Here is a 24,079-nt window from a genome sequence, read left to right on the forward strand (position 1 = left end):
TACATTTTGAAATTGCTCTGTACATGAAATGAACATATATATGTTAGGAGAGAAAATATTACTTATTCAAATTAAAAATTTATTATTTTATGCACATGGTTGTTGAGCCCGAATGTATGCCTGTGTGCATCCAGTGGCCACAAAGGCCAGAAGACGTTGGGTGGAGGGTGTCAGATAACGTGGAACTGGACTTACAGAAGTGAGCTGCCACGTGGGAATGAGGCTCAGGTCCTCTGGAAGAGCAGCCAGTGCTCTTAACTGCCAGGCTGCCTCCCCCCTCCGGTGTGTTCAACCTTTAATGTGTGTGATGCACGTTGTTTTCTCTGGAGTCTGCTGTAGATTTGCTAATAGGAATGGCCAATGTTCTGGCTAAGCCAGCATCGCAGCTCCAGCCTTACACAACCCTTGATATGAGCCCTGGGGTCCCAGGGAACCCAGTTTGCAAACCACCAGCCTAGAGGACTGGTGAGATGCTCTAAGTAAGATGCTGGCTCTAAAATTGTAACTGCTTTTTAAGGTCTGGTGAAGAAGGCTATTATCCTGAACTCACGGAGTTTTGTGAGAAGCGCCTCACCGGCTTGGCTCCCAGAAGTCGAGCTCTGAGGAAGGACAAGCCTGCAGCCACAGCCTCCAGCTTTTCAGCAGAAGAGTGGGAAAAAATCGACAGCGATCTAAAGGTAGAGCGAGCACCCACCCATCTCTGGCAGCGTGCTAGCTCTGAGCATCCGCTTAGCTCACCCGAAACCCTGGCCTTCCAGCCTGTCACTGACCAGCTCTTAGTGGTGACTACTTCCAAAGGAGTGGTAGCTTTTTAATTCTAGTCACATATTGTGAGTTTGTGGGTGTGAAGACTTTCTAAATTTCTGTATCATGTTCAACCACAACCAAGCCATCTGTATCTTTCCATGAGGATACGTGGGGCTGGGTGCAGTGGTGTCACCTGTAATCCTGGCATTGGGGAGGCAGAGGCAGAGGGTCAGAAAGAGTTAAGCCAGGTCACACAGTGAATTGGAGGTCATTCTTGTCTACACAAGACTCAGTCACAAAAAACAAAACCAGAAATACTTGATACTTGGCTGTGGTTGTTCGTTTGTTTTGGATTTTCTTGATGATATCTCCTGAGTAAATTATGAGAATTCAAGTCATTTGAGCAAACAATTTAAAAATATTTTGTTTAAGGTTTTTTTGAGAGTGCATGTCATGACTGGTCCTAGGACGGCTCTGAGTTCCTAACCTGCTTCTACTTTCTAAGAGCTGGGATTACAGGCTGTGTTAGTACACATGGATTCTTTGTCTATATGGCAGTATTTTTATAGAAAATCTTGGCATCAGGCAGTGAAACCTTAGCCCTGTTTTCTTAGTTAGGGTGACTGGTGCTGTGATGCAAACCCACCAGGGAGAGGTAGGCAAGGGTGTGGCTTATGCTGCCACAGTGCTGTTCATTTCAGAAGGAAGTCAGGACAGGAAGTCAGACAGGATCGTGAGGCAGGAGCTGATGCAGAGGCCATGGAGGGTGCTGCTTACTGGCTTGCTCCCCATGGCTTTCTCAGCCTGCTTTCTTATAAAACCCAGGACCATCAGCCCAGGGATGGCACCACCCACTATGGCATGGGTCCCATCAATCACTGATTAAGAAAAACCCCTTAGAGCTGGATCTTATGAAGGCATTTTCTCCACTGAGGTTCCCTCCTCTCAGATAACTCTAGCTTGTGTCGAGTTCACATAAAACTAGGCAGCACACCTGCTCTTTTCGTGAGTTGGTTTGATTCATTTAGGTGTATACAATAGTGTAGTTTTTATACACTAATGTGCTTATGTTTGGGTTGAGACTGTATTGAATTCTTAGCTATTTTTATTATTAACACTATATTACAGCCCAGGTAGGCCTCAGATGGCCAGTTCTCTTACCTATGTGTTTCAAGTGATAGGATTATCAGCTGCCACATTTGCTTTGTGAATCAGTTTCAGAAGAACTAACAAGAACTAACATCTTTTTGTTTTTTCTTGAGACAGGGTCTCTCTATGTATCTCTAACTGTCTTGAAACAAACTAGGCTGGCCTTGAACTCACAGAGATCCAGCTGGTTCCCAAGTTCTGGGACTAAAGGCATGCACCACCACACCTCTCTATGAACTATGATCTTAACAATATTGAGGCTTCCATTCATAAACATTGTATATTTTTCCATTCATTTAGCTCTGTATAAATGTGCTGGCTGGTACAACTTGACACTAGCTAGAGTCATCAGAGAGGAATGAGGGGAGAAGGGAGAGAAGAGATTGGGGGGAAGGCAGGGGACAGGGAGACGGGAGGGAGAGAGAGGAGGAGCTGAGAGTTCTACATCTTCATCTGAAGGCTGCTAGTGGAATACTGACTTCTAGGTAGTTAGGATGAGGGTCTTAAAGCCCACACCCACAGTGACACGCCTACTCCAACAGGGCCACACCTTCTAATAGAGCCACTCCCTTGCCCAAGCATATTCAAACCATGACAGTAAAATAGGAAACAGCATGAAAATTCTTTAAAAAATTCTTAATCTATCTACCTGTCTGTCTGTCTATCCATCCATCCATCCATCCATCCGTGTGTGTGTGTGTGTGTGTGTGTGTGTGTGTGTGTGTGTGTGTGCATGCATGTGCAGCATGAGATCAGAGGACAACTTTAGGAGCCAGTTACCGTCTTTGATTCACATCCTGGGATTTGAACTTGGGTCATCAATCTTGGTGGCAAGTACCCTTGCCCACTGTCTCATATATTATTTTTGTATTTTCATTATACTCAGAGAGAGACAGAGACAGCAGAATGTTCGTGTATGGGGTAGAGGTCAGAGAAGAACTTGTGAGAGCCAGTTTTTCCTTCAGTTATATGACCTGAGGTTGAACTCAAGTTCTTCAGGCTTGGCAGCCTTAATAGCTGAGCCATCTCATGCCCTCCCCCAAATATTCTTAGTGAGACTTAACTCTACAGTAAAGATAGCTAATAAAGCAAACCTGTGTTATGGAAATTTATAACAATTAAGGAAGGAAGGAGCCCCAGAGAGACATCGACCTGGACTCTGAAGGCTGCTGTGCGGTCCTTCCTAAGGTGTGGTCAGTGACATTCTTCTCTACTGCTGTCCCCTTCTGCTCCATCCTTCTCAGAGTTGGGTGTCAGAAATCAAAAGAGAGGAAAACACACGACACTTCCATGACCCTGAAAAACATCCAGGAGTGGAAGATCCTCTGCCTCCTGTTCGTGGCTCCAACAGCTGTCCTCGCGGCGGCAAGGTAGGCCTTTCTGGAATAGGGGGAGCGGGACTGCGAGGCATGGGAGGTGTCTCCCAGGGATTCCGCTGTATGATCATGGACACCAGGGTGACAGAAGGACGTGTAACTCACCCTCTTCTCTTTTCCTCTCTCTCCCTCCTCCCCACTGTGGTATAGTCCTAGAACTTGAACCTGGGAGCTCACACTAGACAAGACCTGTACCCCTGACCTATGGCTCCAGACCTGTGTAACTTTTTATTTCAAGACAGTGCCTCCCCCAGTGTTCTAGGCTGGCCTTCAACTTGTGAGCCTCCTTTCTTAGCTTCCCAAAAGCTGGGATTACAGGACTGTGCCATCAGGCCCAGCTGCCCCTCGTATAAGCTGTATCTGATCAAATACTTCATACATTAAGTTACCTGCAGCATTCTGGAACTTTTAACATCTCTGAACAGTATGAAACAAGTTTTGAGGTTCCTCTGCAGGCTGGTTTGGGTCGGGGGGGAAATGGCAGCAGTTACACCAAAGGAGCATGGGGCACGTTCCTGTCGATCCATGTAAAGGCACCTGTGAACATGGATGGCACAGACTCGTCCGCTGCAGCCACCTCCGCAAATGCATGCACTCCTTCAGGGAGTGGTCAGGGATAGTTCTGCAGTCATTTTTCTCAAGCACTGAAGATTTAAGACCTAATCAAAGGATAAGCCTAAACTTTAAATATGAGACATTTATATAGTTAATTTCTTTTTTTTTTTCTTCTTTTTTTCGGAGCTGGGGACTGAACCCAGGGCCTTGCGCTTACTAGGCAAGCGCTCTACCACTGAGCTAAATCCCCAACCCGGTTAATTTCTAAGTATTATACTTTTAATGAAGATTCACCATTATAGGCTTAGATCTCCCATTGAAAATGTTTAACATTGTGCAGAGACTGATTGGTAATTATACCTGAACAAGTGATAAGTAGCATACTTGATATTCTTGCGGACACTGTAATGAAATAGTAAAATATGTCATTATTGCTTCATTGGACTGAGACACCTAAGAGGCAACCGCAGTGCTCAACGGTGAAAACAACCTCAGTGCACTGGAGAGCCACTCAATGTCCTCCGTGCACTAGGAACTAAGTGTTCTCCATATTATCCATGCCGCTGGCATCCACACTGATTTCAGGCCCCTCACAGAAAGGAGAAGGAACACAGTGACTGACGGTGGGACACAAACAGTTCTTAAGCTCTGGCGACTCTCCCCTCAGGAGCTCCAGTTGCTCCCCTTGGGATATATGTGGTTGTTCAGGCATCCGGTCGTATATCCTGTCATATGTTAGACCGTTCACTCCAAACTCCTTCAGTTTCCTTCTGTTTGCAGGATCACTGGTATCTTCACCCCAGCAGGATATGACCAATCCCTTAGTTTTGGCCTCTTGGACGTTCGATGGGTTTCTAAGGAGGTCTTCAGTATAGGCATTTATCCCCAAAATATTTTCAAACTGTGCAAAGCTCATTGCAATGGGTGTTGTCCGAGATTTGAGTTCCATGAGTTAAGGGTAAATACCAGAGTTTCCTTGGGTCAAAAATAATATGGGATATTTGTTTTGCCTCTGCCGAATCATTGTTCAAATGTCTGCATCAAATGAAGAAAATGCTATTCTTCTCTTTCCAGAATTTTCTAAAACAGTTTTTAAAATTATATCCAAAAACACATTCATATCAAAATATGTCGATAAGTTGCCGTCCCATACTCCATCCTGTGTTGTGTATGTGTCTACCCATCCCCCATCACCATCATTTTCTTCAAGGATAGCCTCCGATTCATCCGAATACTCCATCTGTTTATACCCTTTGTGGCATGGAACAATTTTGGTTACCACAAACTGTTTCCCTATTGGCAGATAAGCTTTCACTTTCAATTCTTCCCGTGTAGCCCTCTTCTGGATTGATTACACCTGTTTCCTTAAATTTTGATTCCTTGAGGACCAGAGTCAGGTACTCAGTCACTTCCAGAGCATTTCCGTTCACCATGTTAATCACATTCTGCATCCTGGGCTGGAGCAGCGATGGGGCACTGACAGTCCAGGCCAGGGAGTCATAAACTGCCCTGAATCTATCCTGACTGGCATCGAACCCACCCCACAGTGGCACTGGCTTGGCTGGGGGTGGGGCGGAGTTCCGGCTCAGGGGACTGAGGAGAGATGGGTGCATGCGCCCAGCCCCCACCTTCTCGAAGCTGTCTTTCGTCCCCAAACTCTACTTAAACCCCTTCCTCTTCTCATACTCTCCCAATAGCCCCGCTGCCACCTAGGCCTCAGGTGACTCTGGTCTTTATCTGGAACTGGAATTAGAAACAGTTGTGAGCTGCTATGTGGGTGCTGGGACTTGAACCTGGTTCCTCTGGAAAAGCAGCACATACCTATCTCTCTAGCCCCGTGACGCAGTTTTAAAATGGCTTATAATCCATTGGTATAGACAGTTGAGCAGCACCATGATTCTCAGATTGCATCCCAGGGAATCCTACAAGTTAGTGTTTGTTTTCCTGTGAAATAGAGTCGAATGATCGCCCTGCCTTGGCCTCCCGCGCCGCTGGGAAGGTAGATGGACACCACTGCATCAGCAGTGCCGATGGAAAACAGTATTAATACCTCACCTTTCCCTGTGTCTTCACATCACCACCAAGAATAAAACTGCTGTGCCTGGGCTTGAGTCAAGGCTGGGTGGGGCGCAAACCACCAGCACACACGGTGGAAAAACAAAACAAAACCAATTAACATGATGCTACCTTTGGTGCAACGGCAAATTACTATTTTGTCTAATATTGCACCTTGAAGTCATGTGCTTTCAATATTTTATGTGACAGGCTAAGCAAGAGCTGCCTACTGAATAGGAAATGCTATTTTACTTCGAATCTCAACAAAATTACTCGAGAGCCAATGAGATGGTAAAGGTGTCTGCCACCAATCCTGATAGCACGAGTTGATTCCAGAGGCCACATGGTGGGAGGAGATTTCGTGGTTGTTGGCTTTTAGATTTTTAAATTTTATTATGTGTACAATGTTTGCCTGCATGTATCCATGTGTGTTGTGTGCATGCATGATGCCTGCGGAGGTCACAAAAGAGTATCAGATCCTCTGGAACTGGAGTTAGCTACTATGTGGGTGCTGGGAACTGAACTCGGGTAGTTTGGAAAAACAACTAGTGCTCTTAACATTTGAGGTATCTCTCCAAATCCAAGAGAGAACCATCTCTCTTTGTTGTCCTTTGATCTACACACACACACACATCATATATTATTATCCTCTAAGTGGAATGCATTTTTCACATAGGGATATTAAAGAACTATACAAAAATTTAAGTATTCCCAGTTTCTTTCTTTAAAAATATTTTTATATTTAGTTACTTTACATGTTTTGCCTATATGCATGTATGTGCACCATGTGCATGTATAGTGACTGAGGAGGTCAGAAAAGGGTGTGAGACCCTCTAGAACTCAAGTTACCAGTGTCTGCGAGCCAGCATGCAGGTGCTGAACTGAACCTAGGTCCTCAGCCAGAGCAGCCAGAGTTCTCACCCGCTGAGCCATCACTCCAGCCTCAGTACCCCACTGTCTTCTCAGCTCCTTTAACCACTAAGCTGTGTATTAGTTTTCTGACAAACTGGTTGGCTTTAAACAAGAGGAATGTGTCTTACAGTTCCAGAGGCAAGAGGCTGACAGCCAGGGTGTTGGCGGGGCCATGGTCTTTTGAAACCTCTAGGGAAAGCCCCTCTTTGCTTTTCTGGTTCTTGGTATTGCTGGCCATCCGTAGCTATGACAACTGAACCCTTTCCCTACCTTCATCTTCAGAGTCCCCTGACGCTTGGTCCATTCCTCAGGAACGTATGACGTGTTCTGTGAAATCAAGTACTCCTCTGTCTAACGGCTGTCATGCCTTCCTCCTGATTTCTCTGGGTACAGAACCTGCCCTGTTTTACATCGTCAATCAGCAGGTCTGGGACCTGGTCTGGAACACTGCACCCCTGCCAGCTCACTAGAGCCCTTTCCTGCAGTCTCTCTAAGGCAAGAAGGCAGGAGCACTCTTTAGCTTTCTCTGATGAGGCCTTTGTGGTTATGTCTCCTGCCACCCGGGGAAAGCACACAGCAGAGGAACCAGCAGTCAGGGAATGCAGGATGTCTGAGAGAGCAAAGGTGGGAAGTCCTCCCTGTAGCACCCAGTTCCCGCCAGTGTGGCTTTTGTTGTTGCTCTTACTGTTTTGGGTTTTGATTTTTTGTTTTTTTGGAATTAGTCCAAGTTGGGTGTCTGTCCTGACAAACAAAACAACCCTTACTAATCCAACAGAGTCGTTATTGTTTCTCTAAATGCCTTGATGCTACAGGAATAAATGGGTTTAGTACTATTTTTATTTTAAGAAACCATCAATGACATATATGAGTTTTCATGTATGTCCTTAAAAGCCTATGACACTTTCCTTGGGATTAACTACACCATGACACTGGAGTTCTTCTAACCCCCCAGGACCTGTTTTTCTGATCCGTTCCATTTGTGTATCTTACAGCAGTGGCTCACAGTGCATTTATAATAAATCCAGGTGAGCTTAGGTTGAAGGAATCTGATCAAGTATGATTTATTCTTTCAGGAAACATCTTCTAAAAGTAAGACAGCTAAGAAGAGGATTCCAAGGGATTATGCAGAGTGGGATAAGTATGTTTTATATTTCTTTATTTAAAAGTTGTCTCTGAAAAATTCCCTACTATTAAACACTATGCTAATTTATAACATTATAAATGTTATAATACAATGATACAAGTGTCTCCAATTAATTTAGTAAAGTTACCATTTTACCCAATACTCCCCGGCCCCTTTCTTGTTTCTTTTGAGACGGGATCTCCCATGTAACCCTGTCTGTCCTCCCCCGCCCCTCCACTAGCTGCTATGACTCTTAGCACTCACTACCACTCCGGTCATCTAAGCTGTTTTAATTCCATTTTTTCCATTAAAGCTGACTTTTCTGAATCCTTTGGATTATGAGACCAACCAGAAAAAAAGGTTATATTTAAGTCCATTGTTTTTGAGACAGGGTTTCTCTGTGTAGCCCTGGGTATCCTGGAACTCCCTTTGTAGACCAGGCTAGCCTCCAACTCCTGGATCTGCCTGCCTCTGCCTCTTGAGTGCTGGGATTAAAGGCATATACCTCCAACATCCAGTAAAACAGGTTATATTTTAAAAAAAAAACTTTTTCTTACATTGCCTCTTACTATGTAACTCTGGCTGGCCTGGAATCCCCTCTGTAAACCAGGCTGGCCTAGAACTCACAGAGATCCACCTGCCTCTTCGTCCCAGTGCTGGGCTTAAGAGTGGGTGCCTTGGTGCCAGGCAGTTGCTTAAGAAGGAATGCAGATGAGGAGAAACCCACGGCGAGTGTTTGGCTCATAAGTCTGGACACCCAGGACAGGTTGAGCATTGGAAATCTGAAAACCAAAGTCCAAAAATGTTCTCAAGTCTGAAGCTCTTTGAGCACTGACAGGTCAGTGCCAGTGGATAATTTTACACCGTAAAATTATTGTTTCATTCATAAAATTATTTAAACTATTATATGGAACTGTGCTTGGGTTACACGTATGTGAAGCAGGCATGAGTGTCACGTTTTAACCTGTGGGTTCCCCACAGATCTCATTTGGCATCTGCAAATATTTGCCAACACCAGAGAAAAGAATTTCAGCCAGGCAGTGTTTGTGCACACCTTTAATCCCAGCACTTGGGAAGCAGAGGCAGGTGATATCTGTGAGTTCAAAGGCCAGCCTGGTCTACAGAGTGAGTTCCAGGACAAGGCAGCATTCTGAGACCGAGTCCTAAGAGTTTGTCCCAGACAATCCATCTGCAGACTCTGTGTGAGCCTTAGAGGCAAGGAACAGTGCTAAGGTCTGTTTCTTCCTTGTATTGTACTAGTCTTCTGTTGTTATTTCAGATTTGATGTGGAAAAAGAGTGTTCAAAGATTGATGAGGATTACAAAGAGAAGACTGTCATAAACAACAAAGCTCATTTGTCTAAAATTGAGACGAAAATAGACACAGCAGGTAATAAGAGGAAAGGGGGGTTGGTCCTCTTCCAACCTTTTAATTACAGGAAACATGTCAGCTGAGGACATATTGTCCTTGAGCACTACTGATTTCCATGAATGTTCGTAGGCTTCGGCCAGAGTGGACCGCTCCTAACAAGTTTATTTCTAGTGAACTCACCATAGCTTGAGCTCGGACTTCTGATCCTCCTGCCTCCGTTATGTAAGTGCTCCGGTTAGAGGTGTGCACCACCGTGCCTGGCTTTAATAATGATGTTTGTAAGACTTTAAATAGAAACATACTTCTCTTAGAATATTCTTTTGTTTTCCATTTCCTTTTTCCAACCCTCTTTAAGAAAAATTCTCATCTTTTTGCATCAAACAAAAGAAATGAGACACCTTTTCATCTGAAGTCCATACAAGCCCTTTAAAGTAATAGTTAAACCAGCTGTAAGAAAACCAACCCTAAAAACAAACGTAGCTAGAAGAGAAGAAATAGCCCCAAACTCGAGAGCTTTTATTTTGTTTGTTTAACCCATGGCTTTCTTCTTCATTAATATAACTATTCTTGGATATGGCAGTATCGAGTATCGCTCAGTGGTGGAACACTTGTTGGCCTTGCCTGAGGCCCTAGGTTCTAGTTCCAGAGCCACCCTAAAATCAAAGCACTCAAGCATTCAAACATTGAGAGAAGTCGTCTTAGGTTGTGTGCTTTCATGTGAGTTTATTTCTAGGTCTGACTGAGAAGGAAAAGAATTTTCTTGCCAACCGTGAAAAGGGGAAAGGGAACGAGGCGTTCTACTCAGGAGACTACGAAGAGGCTGTGATGTATTACACCAGGTCAGTGGGTTCTCCTCCCCTGTGGCTTAGTTCTGCCCTCCCCTGCCCTCCCCTCGTAGGGACTCAGCAAGCACAGGGGCTGCTCTTCCGGAAGAACTAGGTTCAGTCCTTGCATCCACAGGGCAGCTCTGAACCTGCTGTAATTCCAGCTCCAGGGGATCCAACCGGGCACCAAGCACACATGCAGTTGTAGATGTATGCCAGCAAAACATCCACATGGGTGAAATTAAAGTGATGGTTTAGTTATTAAAAACCACATAAATAAACTGGATAGACTGTGTTCACTCAGGGATTGTACCTGTGATGTCATGAGTTCACCCAGAGGTGGCCCCTGTGGCTGTCTCCCTCCCCACACCATCTGTTGAGTCTACCTTATCTTTTGTGACATAGCCCATGTCTTCAGTTCTTTAGAGGACTCTTCCCTGATCCCCCCACCCAAGTTACTGTACCCTGTAACACAGCACACCATCTTCTGGTTAGCAGGCTCTTTTAGCGCCTTACAGCCCTTCATAGCTCCTCTCATGGGTACAGTTCAGATTTCTGTATCTGGCAGCCACGGTGCCATAAGCTCCCCGAGGGTAGAGCACACTTGTTCAGTTGTCTGATGACATTTCCCCTCACCACCCAGTGAAGGGCTCAGCTCATAGCAGGTCTTCATCAGGACCTGCGGACTCTTGAAGTTATGCTGTTGTCCAGGAAGCATTCGTGAACCCCAAAAGACCTCTAGGGAGCAATGCAATCACACTGGGGTCTCTTTATTACAACCTCCGGCTTGGACTCTGTCCTCCAGCCCAACCCTGACGGAGCAGGACAGGAAGGCAAAGCAGCTGAAACCCTCAGCAGGACAAGGTTTTATAAGAAAAGGGAGCAAGTGAGAGGGGTTGTAGACTGGCAAGCATCTCATAGGATGACTGTTGTAAGCCAACAGTGGGTGCTCTGAAGCAAGACCAGATACAATCACAGTCTAAAGGAACATCTGAAACAATCAGACTGATCTTTGCTTCACTATTGCTAGGAAGTAGCTAGAGAGTAATTCTGGGTGTGGGCCAAGGACAAGCCATGGAGTCCTTCCTGGTAGTGGGTGCAGATTGGGTTCAGCTGCAGGCCAAGTTCTCAAGTCTTTTTTTTTTTTTTTCTTTTAATCTGGAGGCTGGTCCCAAGATGGAGTAGGTTTGGGTTCATGCAATGTCATTGCCAGGTTTCTAAAGTCACCAGTGCCAGCAACCATGGTGGCACACACCTTTGACCCCTTTGACCCCAGCACTGGGGAGGCAGAGGCAAGAGGATCTCTGAGGTCAGCCCAGTCTGCATAGTAAGTTCCAGTGCTACCTTAAGACAGGGTGTCTTAAACTCACAATTAAGCTGTATACAGCCCTCCCTCCTCCTTTGTAAGGAAGACTGTAAAGTTTATTTTTGTTTGTTTTTTGAGGTAGTACCCCACATATCAAACTAACCTCAGAATGACCTGGTCCTCCTGCCTCCACTCTGATTACAGATGTTTGCTACCTTTGTGAGTCTAGGTGTTTCTTCTTTGATGGCGCCTGTATTCAGCTAACTGGAAGTAGCAAGGATACTGATGGCTACAGTGCAGCCTCCCATGTTCAGTCTGCGGACACCAGCCTGCCAGACTCATCCTCCCTCCCTCACCCTCACTCCTTTTCTCATAGTTTATGAGCCCAGGTTGGCCTTGAACCTCGGATCCTCCTCCTTCCATGTCTCAGGTGCTGGGATTATAGGCACCACCGTCTCCCAACTGTGTTTGCTTGTTTGGTTGGCTCGGGATGTGTGTGTGTTGTGAATTTCCACTAGTGGACCCTGTCTCTTACCAGGAATGACATTTTCTTTGCCTTCCTTGTTGAGGGGTCAGCTAGTTGAAGAATTTTGGATTAGAGAACTGCAGTCTGCTGCCTTCTAGACTAAGGCAGATGCCTCACCGTGGTCTAGGTGTGGCCCTTGCAGTTCCTGGGTGGATGTGGCTGTTGGCATACCTTAGATTCCTCACTGCGTGCACTCTCTCCTCTTCAATGGGCAGAGTGGTAAGACTCCCCTGGGGTGGCCCAAGTAAGGAGGATGGCATGATCTGTGTGTGGGGGCACTCAGTGCCTGCAGTGCTGTGCTATGTGGTCTGTGTCATCTGAGAGGAGGGAGCCTCCGTTAAGAGGAGGCCTCCAGAAGATCTGGCTCTAGGCAAGCCTGCAGGGCATTTTCTCAATTAGTGATTGATAGGGGAGGGCCCAGCCATGGTGCATGATACAATCCCTGGGCTGGTGGTCTTAGGTTCTATTAGAAAGCAGGCTAAGCAAGCCATGGGGAGCAAACCAGTAAGCAGCACCCCTCCATGGCCTCTGCATCGGCTCTTGCCTCTAGGTTCCTGCTTGTTTGAGTTCCTGCCCTGACTTCCCCTAATGATGAATTATGATATAAAAATGTGAGCCAAATAAATCCTTTCCTTTCCAAGTTGTTGTTGGTCACGGTGTTTCATCCCAGCAATAGAAGCCCTAACTGAGACAGTAAGACAGGTGCTCATTGCCCATACTCAGTGCCCTACAGACACTGGCCTAGCCTGGTCTCTACCAAGTCTTGGAATTCCTCTGTGTGCACCTTTAGTGATCTGAATACATTGACCCTGTTTATGACTTTTCCCTCTATATATCCTCTGTGTTTAGTAAATCCTATATCTGGTACCAGTTATTGCATATCATTCCAAATCACTTTTAAAGCAGCAGAAAGGAAGAGTCCCCAGTCCTCATTTTACTTGTTATTTTGTGCTATATCTAATCTGTCAACCTTTGTGGCTTCCTCTGTAGTCCTCTTTCTTCTCATATACTCTTCTGTTTCTTTCAGTTAAATTTCTTTGACTAAATAATTTTATGATGATTTCCTTATAATTAAACTTACTTTTAATTATAAACAAGCTCATTATTGTCAGCACAATAGGAACTGACTATTAATAGGATATTGTGATTGAGAACTTCACTTTTTTGTACTAGGAAAAAATTCTCCAGGAGTTGAAAATGTTTTTAATTTTTAAAACAGAGATCCAGCAGTGCTTACCTTTATGTCCCCTCTCTAAGGGGTAAACTGGCTTCCAGCCTTTTACTGAGTGGTTAAGACTGTCTCGATGGACATGTCATGCACAGAACTGCGTTTCTGTACTTTCATGGCATATGTTATCACAAAATACCACAGACCTAGTGGCCTGAACAAGATGTTTACCTCACATTTCTGAAGGCTGGAAGTCTAAGTGTAAGGTGAAGGCAGGGCTGGTTGCTTTAGAGGTGCTGACTTAGGCTGGCAGGTGTCTGTCTTCTTACTGTTGGCTCACAGCATATGCCTGTCACTCATATCTGCCTCTCATCTGCCTCTTCCTTTTATAAGGATATCAGTTTTGTCAGACTAGAATACACACACTGTGGACCTCATTAACTTAATTACCTTTCTAAAACATTTTTTTGGTGGTTGTTGTAATGACTAGTATTATTTGTAACCTGGAAGAATCTATAATCCCCCGGAAGCTGGGCCCATGGGCCTGCTTGTGGGGGGTTATTATCTTGATTGTGTTGAGTTGGGACAACCCACCCACTATGGGTGCTACCATTCCCTGCCAAGGATCCTAGCTTGTATAAACAGAACGGGCACTTAAACAGCAGGGCACATCCATGCCTGTCTCTGCTCCCTGCTTGTGCATATGGTGATTTTTCCCACCATGATGAACTGTATTTGAAAGTGAGCCAAAATAAGTCTTTCTACCTCCAGTTGTCACATTGGGGCATTTTATCATAGCAACAGGAAAAGAAACTGAGACTGTGGCACTGGGGATTGAACCCAGCAAGCACCAAGCCGTGTGTATCCTTGGCCTAGGTATCTCTAAAGCCCTCCACACAGACATATTCATATTCTGAGACATCGTAGGTTTAGGATTTCAACATATAAATTTTAAGGGACACAGAGTTCAGCTCTTATACGGTCTAGATTTGCTTTACTTATAGTTTGTACCAGTTACTTGTGCATAGCTATGACCTAAATACCTGAAAATAGCGGCTATAAGGAGGGAAGGATTTACTTTGGCCCACTGTTTCTGAGGGCTGAACTCAAGTTTGGTGGTTTGGCTGGCTCTGTTATCTTGGGTCTGAAGTAAGGCTGAACAACTTGATGGCAGGAATAAGCTATTTACTTCATGGTGGACCTGACGGTAGAACATAGGAAGGGACCGGGTCAGGGATATCCACGTAGCGGGACTTTTTAGCTATACTGCTTTGTGCTCCCTGAGGGTCGCACACTTCCAGCCACCCCCTCCCCCAAAGGAACTCTTTGAATTCATGAATGGAACACACACACACACACACACACACACACACACACACACACACACACACTAACTTATTTTTGAAAAGCCTTAGCTACCTCAAAGGCTGGTACTCCTAAACCTTCCACTGCTACCCCAGGCCCAATCAGGGAAGTGGCCAGTGGCCACCCAGCCACATTCTCACTTGTCTGGTTGGCTTTCTCTCCTGCAGCTCCTGCATCCCATCCTTCTCCCCAACTCATGGAAATCTTTTCTCCCTCTCTCCCTGTGTCCAAACCTGTGCAACTCTACGGGTCCCATCCCATGCCTAACCATTGGCCATTGGCATCTTTACTGATTGATCAAAACCAACTGGGGTCAAGGACCTTTAGCATTTGGACACGCAGATTGAATCAAAACATTAGAACCAGTCTCCAATACATCCACACGCTGGGGCAAAGGGAGAGAAGCCAAGGACGTGATCCCTGCAACCTCCTTCCTTCTGTAGGCTCAGCCCCTGATGTTTCCAGAGCCTCTCTCTCATCACTGTGTCACCAGCCTGTCAGGACATTTCGTGTTCATACTACAACAGAACCTCAGCTGAGTTCCTCTGTCTCTGAGCTCCCCGTTGCCGTCTTGCGTTTCTTCTGTAGGAGCTTATCCGCTCTTCCCACTGCGACTGCCTACAACAATCGTGCTCAGGCCGAAATCAAGCTGCAGAGATGGAGCAGTGCTCTTGAAGACTGCGAGAAGGCCTTGGAGCTGGAGCCTGGGAACATAAAAGGTAACGAGGCAGCAAGTACCTTGTCTCGGGTCCAGCAGCCCACCTGAGGTACTTTGTGATGCCACTTCTTTCAGAAGAAGAAATAGTAGTTGTGGTTTGAATGTTTGACCGAAGGCAAGTGGCACTATTAGGAGGTGTGGCCTTGGAGTGGGTGTGGCCTTGGAGTGGGTGTGGCCTTGTTGGAGGAAGTGTGTCACTGTGGGGATGGGCTTTTGAGGAATTGTGCATAAGCTCCACCCAGGACAAAAGAAAGCCTCCTCCGGTGGAAGAGCCTGAGGAGGACAGTCTCCTGCTGCCTTAGCATCAAGATGTAGAACTCTCAGCTCCTTCTCCAGTACCGTCTTGGCCTGTGCACTACCATGCTTCCTGCCATGATGATAATGACTGAACACCTGAAACTGTAAGCCAGAGCCAATTAGATGTTTGCTTTTATAAGAGTTGTCTTGGGCACAGTGTCTCTTCACAGCAATGGAAACCCTAAGGCAGTAGTGGAGAACGATGTGAGCTGCAGCTGTTACCTAGTCCTAGCATGAGTGACAGTCCTCTGAGCAGTCAGCTACCTAGTAACTACCTAATAACAAACCTGAAACCTGTAATTTTGTTGAGTTGCCAATATGTACAACACAGTATGTTCTTTATAAGGCTAAAACTAAGTTCTATAATTAATTTCCAGCTATTGATAGCATATTAAAACATTTGACACACTGTTTCTTACATTTTAGAATTATTGAACCTGATTTTTTTTCTCAATATACCATTTTACTATGTAAAGTTCTCTCATATAAGGGACCAAGGGACTAGAATGGTACACCGTTAGTGTTAAATGGTTATAAAATTATAAATTGAAATGTACAAAAAAATACTAACACAAAATGCCAGAGTGCTCCATTCCTGACCCCAGCTGATATGGTCACCAGGACCACATCATGGCTCTTCTTCATGCTAAGTTAACTTTGGGCTGTTTTGGTTTAGTTTCCGTCTTTGTTTTGTGTTTGTTTGTTTGTTTGTTTGTTTGTTTGTTTGTTTGAGACAGGCCCTTACTATATAACTCAAGCCAGCCCAGACTTCCAATGCTCCCACCTCACCCGCATGAAAGCTGGGATTTAGGCCTTTCTTACTGCCACAGCCAGCTCTGATTATTGTAGGATTAGCTGTATAGAGCTGGGTGACATGGCCCATGCCTGTTATTGCATGGCAGGTAGGCTCAGGGGGACCAGAGTTTAAAGGTCTTCCTTGGCTATACAGTGAGTTCAAAAGCAGCCTATGCTATGAGACCCGAAACACTAAACCAAATCAAGCCAAACACATGACCCTTCTCACCACCACCAAACAAAAGTAACCGGCTAATATGTTTTATCTATCCTTGGCCAGTCAGTGCCTACAAAATGTCTACAAGCAATCTCCTAATAATGAGCCATGAGCAGTGGCGACTGAAGGAATGCAAGCATTACTGTCCCGTGAGTGAGCAGTTCCCTGCTGTGGCACAGGGCAAGCACGGGGCAGGGCATGGGAAAGGGGCAGAGCCCAGTGGCAGGTCCAGGCCGTGAGTAGCCTCGGTTGTTACTGCTGAGGGAGATCAGTTCTCTTCAGATGCAGCCCCCGAGAGGAGACCTGTGTGAGTTGCTATTCTTTGCTGTGATAACACCATGACCAAGGCAGCATAAGAGAGAAGGAGTTTGTTTGAGATCATCATGGTAGAGAGACCTGACAGAAGGATCAAGCAGTGAAGTGCCCACAGCATTAACTGCAAGCAGTAGAGAGAGCCAGGTGGACATAGGATGAGGCTTTCTCTCTCACAGTCCCACCGTCGTCCACCAGGAGGGCTGCTGCACCTCATAAACCTCCCCAAATAGCCCCACCAACTGGACCAAGTAGTCGAATTCCAATGCCCCCAGGGACATTTGTCCTTCAGACCACCATGTTGCTCCTGCATCAGTCCCTAGCCCTACACCCACCCACATTCCGATAGCACTAGGTGGACTCTGGGTTTTTGTTTTTTAAAAAGGTGCACATGGAATTGTAAGTGAGAAGCTGTTGGAAGAAAGGACGGAGGGAAGGGGGAAAGGGTGGATTTGACCACAGCATGATACTCGTGTATGGAAGTCTAAAGGAATTTAAAAGGCAGGCTGGTACCCAATGAAGCCTTTCTGCACATGGCAGGGTGGTGTCACATGCCACCACTCGGACCTGCTAGTGTCTCGTGCTGCTTATACTTTGCCTCTTGCTGGGAACGTGTTCAAACTATGTGACACTACCATGGTCCATGTTAAACTACCGAGCATTTACCTTGGCACATTTTTAGCTCTCCTGAGACGCGCCACCACATATAAACATCAAAACAAGTTCCTGGAGGCCGTGGACGACCTGAGAAAGGTGCTGCAAGCAGAGCCTGACAACGACCTGGCCAAGGTAAGGATGGACAATGGTTTTTAAAACCTAACTCTGTAGTTTTCTGTTTCTGGTTTTCCTTATTTATTTTGGGGTTTTAAGACAGGGTTTCAGCATGTCACTGTAGTAGGTCTGTAGTACCCTGTAAAGACCAGGCTGGCAGTAAACTTACAGAGGCTTACTTACCTCTGCCTCCCAGGCGCTCGGATTAAGAGTGTATTCACTGCCATGCCCAGCTGCTACTGAATGTAAGTTAAAAATGGCATCAGTTGGGGGCTGAGGATTTAGCTCAGTGGTAGAGCGCTTACCTAGGAAGCGCAAGGCCCTGGGTTCGGTCCCCAGCTCCGAAAAAAAGAACCAAAAAAAAAAAAAAATGGCATCAGTTAGGCTGGAGAGATGGCTCAGCGGTTAAGAGCACTGACTACTCTTCCAGAGGTCCCGAGTTCGATTCCCAGCAACCACGTGGTGGCTCACAACCATCTGTAATTGGATCAGATGCCCTCTTCTGGTTGGTGTACTCATAAATAAAGTAAATAAATCTTTTTTTTTATGGCACCAGTCTTGTTGAATAGATGGTGCTGGGAGTGAAGCCACACCTTTCACAAAGATGAAAAACTCTATAAAGTGTTGATATCTCCTTGAGGTAGGAGAGAGTAAGCTGTGAAAGGAAGCATGGCTCTGAGCCTGAAGAAGAACTTTCAAGACCAGGAAAGATGTGCTAATTCACTCTATTTGCAAATTAATAACATGGCTGGCTGATCTGCACATACAAGGTATCTGCTTCATTGCTGTGAAGAGACACCATGACCAGGCAACTGAGAAAGAAAGCATTTCCCTGGGTCTTGCTTCCAGGTGCAGAGAGTGAGTCCATGACTGTCATGGCGGCGAGCATGGCAGCAGGCAGGATGGGGCTGGATCAGTGGTTGAGAACGTACACCTTTGGTTTTTAAAGACAGGGCTTCTCTCTGTGGCCCTGGCTGGCCTCAAACTCAGATCTACCTGCTTTGGCTTCCCAAGTGCTGGGATTAAAGGTGTGGGCAGAGAGAGAGAGAGAGAGAGAGAGAGAGAGAGAGAGAGAGAGAGAGAGAGAGAGAGAACTAGCTTATATCTTGTCTACAACCAGCAGCAGACAGGAAGATAGAAATCTCAACGCTAACTCCTACTGACAAACCTCTTCTTTTTTTTTAAGTATGATTTTTATTTATTTATTTTTATTGGTTTTTTTGAATGTACATTTCAAATGTTATCCCCTTTCCCGGTTTCCCATCTATAAACCCCAATCCCATCACCCCTCCCCCTGCTTTTATGAAGGTGCTCCCCCACCCACCCACCAACCCACTCCTGCCTCCCCGCTCTGACAATCACCTACACTGGGGCCTCGAGCTTTGGCAGGACTAAAGACTTCTCCTCCCATTGATGCCCAACAGGGCCATCCTCTGCTACATATACAGCTGGAGACATGGGTCTGTCCATGTGTACGCTTTGGATGGTGGTTTAGTCCCTGGGAGCTCTGGTTGGTTGTTCTTATGTGGTTGCAAATCCCTTCAGCTCCTTCAAGCCTTTCTCTAACTTCTCCATTGGGGTCCATTCTCAGTTCAATGGTTGGCTGTCAGCATCCACCTCTGTATTTGTCCTATTCTAACAGAGCCTCTCAGGAGACAGCTATATCACACTCCTGTCAGCTTGTAGTTCTTGACATCAACAATATTGTCTGCGTTTAGTGGCTGTGTGTGTGTGTGTGTGTGTGTGTGTATGTATATATATATATATATATATATATATATATATATATATATATAGGCTGGATCCCCAGGTGGGACACTCTCTGGATGGCCTTTCCTTCAGTCTCTGGTCCAAACTTTGTCTCCATATCCCCTCCTATAAATATTTTTGTTCCCCCCTTCTAAGAAGGACTGAAGTATCCACACTTTGGTCGTCCTTCTTCTTGAGCTTCATGTGGATTGTATCTTGAGTAATTTGAACTTTTGGGCTAATATCCACTTACCAGTGAGTGCAAACCATGTGTGTTTTCTGTGATTGGGTTACCTCACTCAGGATGATACTTTTTAGTTCCATCCATTTGTTTATGAGTTTCATGAAGTCATTGTCTTTGATAGCTGAATAGTACTCCATTGTGTAGATGTACCACATTTTCTGAATCCATTCCTCTGTTGAAGGGCATCTGGGTTCTTTCCAGCTTCTGGCTATTATAAATAAGGCTGCTATGAACATAGTGGAGCATGTGTCTTTGTTATATGTTGGGGCATCTTTTGGGTATATGCCCAAGAGAGGTATAGCTGGGTCCTCAGGTAGTTCAATATCCAATTTTCTGAGGAACCTCCAGACTGATTTCCAGAGTGGTTGTACCAGCTTGCGATCCTACCAGCAATGGAGGAGTGTCTCTTTCTCCACATCCTCTCCAGCATCTGTTGTTTAGCTCTGTACCCTATTTTTTTAATAGGGTTATTTGATTCTCTAGAGTCTAACTTCTTGAGTTCTTTGCATATTTTGGATATTAGCCCTCTATCAAATGTAGGATTGGTAAAGATCTTTTCCCAATCTGTTGATTGCCATTTTGTCCTGAAGACAGTGTCCTTTGCCTTACAGAAGCTTTGCAACTTTATGAAGTCCCATTTGTCAATTCTTGATCTTAGAGCATAAGCTATTGGTATTCTGTTCAGGAAATTTTCCCCTATGCCCATGTATTCATGGCTCTTCCCCACTTTTTCTCCTATTAGTTTTGGTGTATCTGGTTTTACGTGGAGGTCCTTAATCCACTTGGACTTGAGCTTTGTACAGGGCAATAAGAATAGATCAATTTGCATTCTTCTCCATGCTGACCTCCAGTTGAACCAGCACCATTTGCTGAAAATGCTGACTTTTTTCCACTGGATGGTTTTAGCTCCCTTGTCAAAGATAAGTGACCATAGATATGTGGGTTCATTTCTGGGTCTTCGGTTCTATTCCACTGATCTATCTGCCTGTCTCTGTACCAATATCATACAGCTTTTATCACTGTTGCTCTGTAATACTGCTTGGGATGGTGATTCTCCCAGAAGTTCTTTTATTGTTGAGGATAGTTTTCTATATCCTGGATTTTTGTTATTCCAAATGAGTTTGCAAATTGCTCTTTCTAACTCTATGAAGAATTGAGTTTGGAATGGAATTTGTAGATTGCTTTTGGTAGGATGGCCATTTTTACAATATTAATCCTGCCAATCCATGAGCATAGGAGATTTTTCCATCTTCTGAGATCTTCTTCGATTTCTTTCTTCCAAGACTTGAAGTTCTTGTCATACAGATCTTTCACTTACTTTGTTAGAGTCATACCAAATAATTTTATATTATATTATTATTAATAAATATTATATATTTTATATTATTATCACATTTTATATTATTTGTGACTATTGCGAAGGTTGTCATTTCCCTAATTTCTTTCTCAGCCTGTTTATCCTTTGAGTAGAGGAAGGCTACTGATTTCTTTGAGTTAATTTTATATCCAGGTACTTTGCTAAAATTGTTTACCAACTGTAGGAGTTCGCTGGTGGAATTTTGGGGGTCACTTAATTATACTAACATATCATCTGCAAATAGTGATATTTTGACTTCTTCCTTTCCAGTCTGCATCCCTTTGACCTCCTTTTGTTGTCTGATTGCCCTGGCTAGGACTTCAAAAATTATATTGAATAAGCAGGGAGAGAGTGGGCAGCCTTATCCACACCCAGATTTAAGAAGGGTTGCTTCAAGTTTCTCTCCATTTAGTTTGATATTGGCTACTGGTTTGCTGTAATTGTTTTTTCTGTGTTTAGGTATGGGCCTTGGATTCCTGATCTTTCCAATACTTTTATCATGAAGGGGTGTTGAATTTTGTTATATGCTTTCTCAGCATCTAATGAGATGATCATTTGGTGTTTATTTAAATAGTGGATTACATTGATGGATTTTCATATAGTGAACCATCCCTGCATCTCTGGGATGAAGCTTACCTGATCATGGTGGATGATCATTTTGATGTGTTCTTGGATTTGGTTTGTGAGAATTTTATTGAGTATTTTTGCATGGTTATTCATAAGGGAAATTGGTCTGAAGTTTTCTTTTCTTGTTGGGACTTTGTGTGGTTTAGGTATAAGCATAATTGTGGTTTCATAAAAGGAATTGGGTAGTGTTCCTTCTGTTTCTATTTTGTGGAATAGTTTGGACAGTACTGGTATTAGTTCTTCTATGAAGGTCTGATAGAATTCTGCACTAAACCCATCTGGTCCTGGACGTTTTTGGTTAGGAGACTTTTAATGACTGCTTCTATTTCTTTAGAAGTTTGGGACTGTTTAGATGGTTTATCTGATCCTGATTTAACTTTGATACCTGGTATCTGTCTAGAAAATTGTCCATTTCATCAAGATTTTCCAGTTTAGTTCAGTATAGGCTTTTGTAGTAGGATCTGATGATGTTTTGAATTTCCTCAGTTTCTGTTGTTATGCCTCCCTTTTCATTTCTGATTTTGTTAATTTGGACAAATTCTCTGTGCCCTCTGGTTAGTCTGACTAAGGGTTTATCTATCTTGGTGATTTTTTTCAAAGAACCAACTCCTGGTTTTGTTGATTCTTTGTATGGTTCTTTTGTTTTTGCTTGGTTGATTTCGGCCCTGAGTTCCATTATTTCCTGCCATCTACTTCTCTTGGCTGTATTTACTTCTTTTTGTTCTAGAGCTTTTAGGTGTACTGTCAAGCTGCTAGTGTATGCTTTCTCCAGTTTCTTTTTGGAGGCACTCAGAGGTATGAGTTTTCCTCTTAGCATTGCTTTCTTTGTGTCCCATAAGTTTGGGTATGTTGTGACTTAATTTTCATTAAATTCTAAAATTCTTTAATTTCTTTCTTTATTTCTTCCTTGACCAAGTTGTCATTGAGTAGAACATTGTTCAGCTTCTACATGTATGTGGCCTTTCTGTCATCTTTGTTGTTATTGAAGATCAGCCTTAGTCCATGGTGATCTGATAGAATGCATGGAATTATTTCAATCTTCTTGTATCTGTTGAGGTCTGCTTTGTAACCCATTATATGGTCAATTTTTGAGAAGGTACCATGAGGTTCTGGGAAGAAGGTATATTCTTTTATGCTGGGATGAAATGTTTTATAGATATCTGTTAAATTCATTTGGTTCATAACTTCTGTTAGTTTCACTGTGTCTTTGTTGAGTTTCTGTTTCCATGATCTGATTGATGAGAGTGGGGTGTTAAAGTCTCCCACTATTATTGTGTGAGATGTAATATATACTTTGAGTTTTAGTAAGGTTTCTTTTATGAATATACGTGCCCTTGCATTTGGAGCATAGATATTCAGAATTGAGAGTTCATTTTGGTGGATTTTTCCTTTGATGAATATGAAATGTCCTTCCTTATCTTTTTTAATAACTTTTGGTTGAAATTAGATTTTATTGGATATTAGAATGGCTACTCAAACTTGTGTGTTAGGACCATTTGCTTGGGAAATTGTTTTACAGCCTTTTACTCTGAGGTAGTGGCTGTCTTTGTCATTGAGGTGTGTTTCTTGCATGCAGCAAAATGCTACGTCCTCTACATATTCAGTCTGTTAGTCTAAGTCTTTTTATTGGGGAATTGAGTCAATTGATGTTAAGAGATATTAACAAATAGTGATTGTTATTTCCTGTTTTTTGTTGTTGTTGTTGTTGTTAGAGGTGGAAATATGTTTGTGTGGCTCTCTTCTTTAGGGTTTGTTGCAAGATCACTTTCTTGCTTTTTCTAGGATGTAGTTTCCTTCCTTGTGTTGGAGTTTTCCATCTATTACCCTTTGTAGGGGTGGATTTGTGGAAAGATATTGTGTAAATTTGGTTTTGTCATGGAATATCTTGGTTTCTCCACCTATGTTAATTGAGAGTTTTGCTGGATGTAGTAGCCTAGGCTGGCATTTGTGTTCTCTTAGAGTTTGTATGACATCTGCCCAGGATCTTCTGACTTTCATTGTCTCTGTCTGGAATGATTTTGACAGGTCTGCCTTTGTATGTCACTTGACTTTTCCCGCTACTGCTTTTAATATTCTTTCTTTGTTTTGTGAATTTGGTGTTTTGACTATTATGTGATGGGAGGAATTTCTTTTCTGGTCCAATCTATTCGGAGTTCTGTAGGCTCCTTGTATGTTTATGAGCATCTCTCTCTTTTTTTAAGGTTAGGGAAGTTTTTTATAATTTTGTTGAAGATATTTACTGGCCCTTTACGTTGGGAATCTTTGCTCTCTTCTATATCTATTATTCTTAGGTTTGATCTTCTCATTGTGTCCTGGAGTTCCTGTATTTTTGAGTTAGGAGCTTTTTGCATTTTGCATTTTCTTTGTTCTGTCAATGTTTTCTATATTATCTTCTGCACCTGAGATTCTCTCTTGTATCTCTTGCATTCTGTTGAAAATGCCTGTGTCTATGACTCCTGATCTCTTTCCTAGCTTTTCTATTTCCCAGTTTGTCCCCCTTTGTGATTTCTTTATT

General features: G+C 43.9%; 1 protein-coding gene across 6 annotated transcripts in view; it reads left to right on the top strand.

The window, feature by feature from the left end:
• The window catches only part of Spag1 (sperm associated antigen 1), a 60,183-nt gene that overhangs the window by 5,027 nt on the left and 31,077 nt on the right, over positions 1–24,079 (top strand). For 4 of the 6 annotated variants that reach the window (XM_039079213.2, XM_063263563.1, NM_001012116.1 and 1 more), the window contains exons 3-9: positions 518–677; positions 3,141–3,266; positions 7,868–7,932; positions 9,197–9,306; positions 10,022–10,127; positions 15,066–15,196; positions 17,499–17,605. In XM_039079213.2, the coding sequence (XP_038935141.1) occupies positions 518–677; positions 3,141–3,266; positions 7,868–7,932; positions 9,197–9,306; positions 10,022–10,127; positions 15,066–15,196; positions 17,499–17,605 (805 nt within the window). Of the gene's footprint in view, positions 1–517; positions 678–3,140; positions 3,267–7,867; positions 7,933–9,196; positions 9,307–10,010; positions 10,128–15,065; positions 15,197–15,258; positions 15,597–17,498; positions 17,606–24,079 lie in introns of those variants that run through there. The other 2 variants (XM_039079214.1, XM_063263564.1) reach the window with 2 other exon arrangements.

Source organism: Rattus norvegicus, chromosome 7 (assembly GCF_036323735.1).
Source record: "Rattus norvegicus strain BN/NHsdMcwi chromosome 7, GRCr8, whole genome shotgun sequence".
Taxonomy (NCBI): Eukaryota; Metazoa; Chordata; class Mammalia; order Rodentia; family Muridae; genus Rattus; species Rattus norvegicus.